The sequence below is a fragment of the Neomonachus schauinslandi genome, chromosome 13, assembly GCF_002201575.2.
Source record: "Neomonachus schauinslandi chromosome 13, ASM220157v2, whole genome shotgun sequence".
In the NCBI taxonomy this organism is placed as follows: domain Eukaryota; kingdom Metazoa; phylum Chordata; class Mammalia; order Carnivora; family Phocidae; genus Neomonachus; species Neomonachus schauinslandi.
The window spans coordinates 91,415,160-91,419,611 of record NC_058415.1 but is presented as its reverse complement, the minus strand read 5'-3'; the positions used below and the strand labels follow the sequence as shown (position 1 = coordinate 91,419,611).

The 4,452-nt window shown below is 62.6% G+C and overlaps 1 protein-coding gene across 1 annotated transcript in view; it reads right to left on the bottom strand.

Moving 5' to 3' along the window:
* The window catches only part of OLFM1 (olfactomedin 1), a 35,557-nt gene extending 32,574 nt beyond the window's left edge, over positions 1-2,983 (bottom strand). The window contains exon 1 of the mRNA XM_044920372.1: positions 2,888-2,983. Coding sequence (XP_044776307.1) covers positions 2,888-2,983 — 96 coding nt within the window. The remainder of the gene's footprint in view (positions 1-2,887) is intronic.
* Between the last annotated feature and the right edge of the window lie 1,469 nt (positions 2,984-4,452).

The window sequence follows — 4,452 nt, the reverse complement described above, 5'->3', positions numbered from 1 at the left end:
CTCCACATCCAGCCTCCCCGAGGACAGAGGGGTCAGCTTCTCCACACCCAGCCTCCCCAGGACAGAGGAGTCAGCTCCCCCACATCCAGCCTCCCCCAGGACAGAGGGCTCAGCTCCCCTGCACCCAGCCTCCCCCAGGACAGAGGGGTCCGCTCCCCCACACCCCACAGAAACTCCTAAGATGCTTCTCAAGGAGCGTGGAGCACCAGATTGGAAATCGCAGAAAAAGACCCAGTAAGACGTCTTCCTGAGGACAGAGTTCCCGTGGGCCCACCAGCCTGGCACGTAGTAGGCCGTCCATCACTGGCTGGCACTGGACTGAGTGGCTCATCATACGCGAGCCCTCGGGAGAACAGATGGCGCGGCCACGTCCCCTCCCCCGCCCGCCCAGCCGCTTGCATCCTTCAGGTGCGCAGATGAAGCACAGGTAGGAGCCTCACGTTTCTGACTTGTTCCCACTTCAACGCGGGCTGACCCGTGACCACGATGGCCCTGGAACCTTGTGTGCAGATCTCTGGAAGGGTCCCCAAAGGGAGGGTGCAGCCGTGGGAGCAACTTAGAGTGGGTGAGGAACAGGATGGGCAGGGGAGACAGACCCCTCAGGGCTCAGCCTCCAGTGCTCGGCTCTCCGTTGGCTTATTTTAGGTGTTCACAAGCATATGGAGCTTGGCTCACGCAGCTGCGCGGTGTGGCTTCCCAGGGCTGAATCATTTTGGGATCAAGAAAGCAAGACTCTTGAGTGTGGATGTCCCCAAGCAGCTCTCAGGTTCAGAGCAGCCCAGCCCTCACCCACACCTGCTCCCAACTCTACTCCCCACCTTAGAGGTTACTGCTAAAGGGGATAGGCCCCTGGCCCAGCCCTGATGGGGCCACCTGGGCAGCACCAGGGAGCAGGGACCTCTGGACCTGGTGGCCACTCTCTGAACCTTCCTAGACAGGAACAATCCAAGTGATTTTAGCTGGTTGAGCCTTTGTTCTAAAATCCCACCACAATTCAGGACAATAGGCCTCCAACAGAGAGGACTCTGGTAGCCTAACCTCAGAGGCAGGCCCCCGGAGGGTGGGGCCGTGCCTCCGGGCTGCACTGAGGGACACAGTCCCTGGAGACATCCCACAGCTCTGCTTCAGAAACGGGAAAACAAAACCATTCCCCTTGCTGGCGCAGGGGGTGGGGGCCGGGGAGCTGACCTGGGTCTGGAAGGGGGACCTGGTTGCAGGAGGAGGGGCAGGTGCGTGTGCGGGGGGCTGGCTGACCCTCGTCGGGGGCAGGGGGCCCAATCATCAGCACGGCCAGGCAAACACTTTCACCACCGAGACAAAGCTTCCCATTGAAGTTGAACCGAAAGTTTCTTTCCAGAACAGGGGATCTTTAAAAAGATGTGAGGAGGAGACCTCTGGATGAAAAGCATCTGTGGTCTGGGTGCCTGGAATGGAGAAGGCCACTGAGGCTCGGAGGGCCCTCCGGACAGCCCCACCCAGGGCCCCGGAGAACTCACTCTTTCCCAGAACGTCTCAATAAGGCACATGCTGCTAATCACCAGCTGCCCGGCTCCGGTCTGCCCGTGTGTGCTCATGTGTGTGAGTGTGCATGTGTGTGCACGCGCACACTGTCCGTCCGCAGTACACAAGCCCCTTGGCCAGGCTCTCCTGGCCGCCAAGAAAACTTCTCTGCGGGAGACCGTGCAGAGCCTCTCCAGGGGAGCCAACTGTCTGGGGCCCCGGGGAAGAGGTCTCTGAGAGCAGATGGAGCACGGAACCCTCCCCACGCTGCGCTTCCCGAGCAGAGCCAGGGAGCCGGCAAGGGCTTCAGGGCGGAACAAGGGAAGCTTGTTCCAGAGCCTTCTCTCCTGTGATCCACCTCTTGCCCTCTCTCTTTGTTTTCCTCTTTCATCCTGAGATGGAAGGAGACAGAGGGAGGGAAGGAGAGTCGGGGGCAGCTGGGGCTTGTGGCCAAGGCACGGGGCCACCCGTCCACCTCCTGGACCTGCAGCGTCTCTCAGCTCTGAGCGTGGCACAGTGGCACCATCGAAAGGGCATTTTAATGTCACTCCGGAGCAGCCGGGCTCCTGAAGCTGGCAGCCTCTTCCCAGCACCCCGGTGCCAAAACAACACCCCCATTCCAGTGCTCCCAGACAGCCCTTCTCCTCCTCCCAGACCTGCCAGCTCCCAAATGGATTTTTAAAATGGAGCATACCAGCCAGAGACAGGCTTTCTATTGATACATTGTTCAGGGGATGGCAAGCCCGCTTAAAATGCCCAGCAGTCCCCACACGCACACGGCGGCTTGCCACTCACACTTCCTGCCGCGCATGTGGCCATAACCCCCCGAGCCGCCACACTGAGTCCACGATGCACCCAGCCCCGCACGCACTGCCTGCCCTTCCCAGTCTGGCCTCCAAGGCAGAGTTGCCAACACCCCCTGCTTTGGGAGCCCCAAGGGCAGCGTTATACCCAAAGGCAGAGATGCAGGATGCTCTGGAGTGGGGGTGGGGGGGTGGGACTTAGATCTACCTCTGGAAATGCCAGGAACTTGGGCACCTTGCTCCGAATCCCCCCCCCCACGACAATAGCAGCGGTAGGAGCCCCTCATGCTGCCCTTTGAACTTCTCAGGGGAGTGGGAGGCTGGGGGTCCCACGAGAGAGGGGGCAGCCCCCCGACTGCGCTGGGCCAGGGCTGGGGGTTCGGGAGGTGGGGGCGCGCAGCAGTCTGGGGTCAGCCCGCGCCCCTCCCTCCAAGCCAGGTGCGCGGCACTGGGACCCCCTCCCCACCCAGGCGGGAGCTGGGAGCCAACCGCTCCCGGACTTCAGGGTCCCCGTGCGCCGGGCGGACGCCGCGCTCGCTCGCTCGCTCGCTCGCAGGGAGGAAAATGGCGTTGGATGCACGTACTTGAGTGAGTTCGGTGCCCATCAGGATGAGGAAGAGGAGGCTGAGGAGCTTCCGGGCCGGTTGCATGTCTCGCTGCCACGGCCGCCGTCCTGGCATGCAGGAGCCCTGGTGCTGGCGCCGGCGCTGCGTGGACGCGGACGCGCTCCCGGCTCTGCTGGCCCCGCGCCTTCAGCACCCGGAGCCTCCGCTCTGCATGGCGAGCGCGTCCTGCGCGCTGTCCCCGCTGTCCCCGGGCGGGGCGCGGCCCTCCGCCGCCCCTCCTCCTGCGCTCCCCCCACCCCCACCCCACCCCCGCACCGGCGCGCCTGGGCGGGGGTGCCAAAAGTTTGCGAGGAAGGCAGCCGGGTGGCGCAGAGGGACCCGCGCGCCACGCTCACGCGCGGGAGTGGGGAGGGCGGCGGCGGGGAAGCAGGCTGGGACAGGATGTGACATCAAAAAGGCGGGGGAAATTTAACTCGGAGAGAGGAGTCCATCCTGGCTGGCTGCAGCTGCAGGGACTCGGGACCCCAGGGATCTGGGATGGGGATGGCAGGAGGGGGCGGGGACTAGCCGCCGGGGGAGGGTCTGCCGGCCCCGCCCAGGAGGTAAGGCTTGACATCCCCAGGGTACAGAGACAGGAGCTGAACTGCCCTTAGGTGTCAGCGTTTAATGAGATAGACTGACGCTCAGACCCAGGAAGGGGGTCTCAAGGCAGGCGTGGGAGTGGGGGGTGGCAGGCAGAGCTAGCAAGCGGGTCATCTGGTGCTCAGATAGGCCTTCTTCCTGTCCTCCTGGGGTGGTCAGCGTGGGGGCACAAGGGGAACAGAACGTGTTCTGGGGCTGCTGTCCACATCCAGGGTGTGTGGGTGAGGATCTGTGGTTGTGTTCATGGTTTGTGTGCATACACGAGGGGGCGGGCACACACAGGCCTGAAAGGGTCCCCGGGGGGTCTGCATTGTGTCTTCCTTCCTGTCACCAGACGTTGTCCTGTTACACGTACCCCCATCTGGAGATCCAAGTCTTAGACCAGGGAAGCTTGTCCTGGGGTTCACATTTCCCATTTAAACTCCTCTTTCTGGGGAGAAAAGTCCCCAAGCACCTGTTTTCTGGGAAGCAAGGTGGCAAGAGATGTTAAACATGTGTCTCTCTTCTCTGTCCCATTGTTTAGTGTTTAGCCCTTGGAAAGTAAACTCTGTGAAGAAGGCTGCCAGGGGTCATATGGACGGTCCAACCCTCTCCCATCACAGGTGGGGAAAAGGGAGCCCTGGTGGGGGTTACTAACATGTCACCCAGGGAGGTGCAGAGCCAGGACGGGATGCCAACCCCCAGCCTGTCCCCGAGCCGCTGGGTGCTGGAGGAGGCACCCTCTGGGCAGAGGGCGAGGAGCTGGGCTCATGCACCTTGAGAAGAGAAGGTGGTGGTGGAGCCGCCAGGCCTTCGCTCTCTGAGCGGCTCTGCCATGGAGGAGCCCTTGCTCTCTGGGGTCTGCCCTCCAGCAGGGTGGTGGCCCCACGAGCAGCGAGAGGAGCCGCCATGGGAGCTCTCTTTCTCCACCCCTCCTCCTCTTTCATTGAGTGTTCTCATTG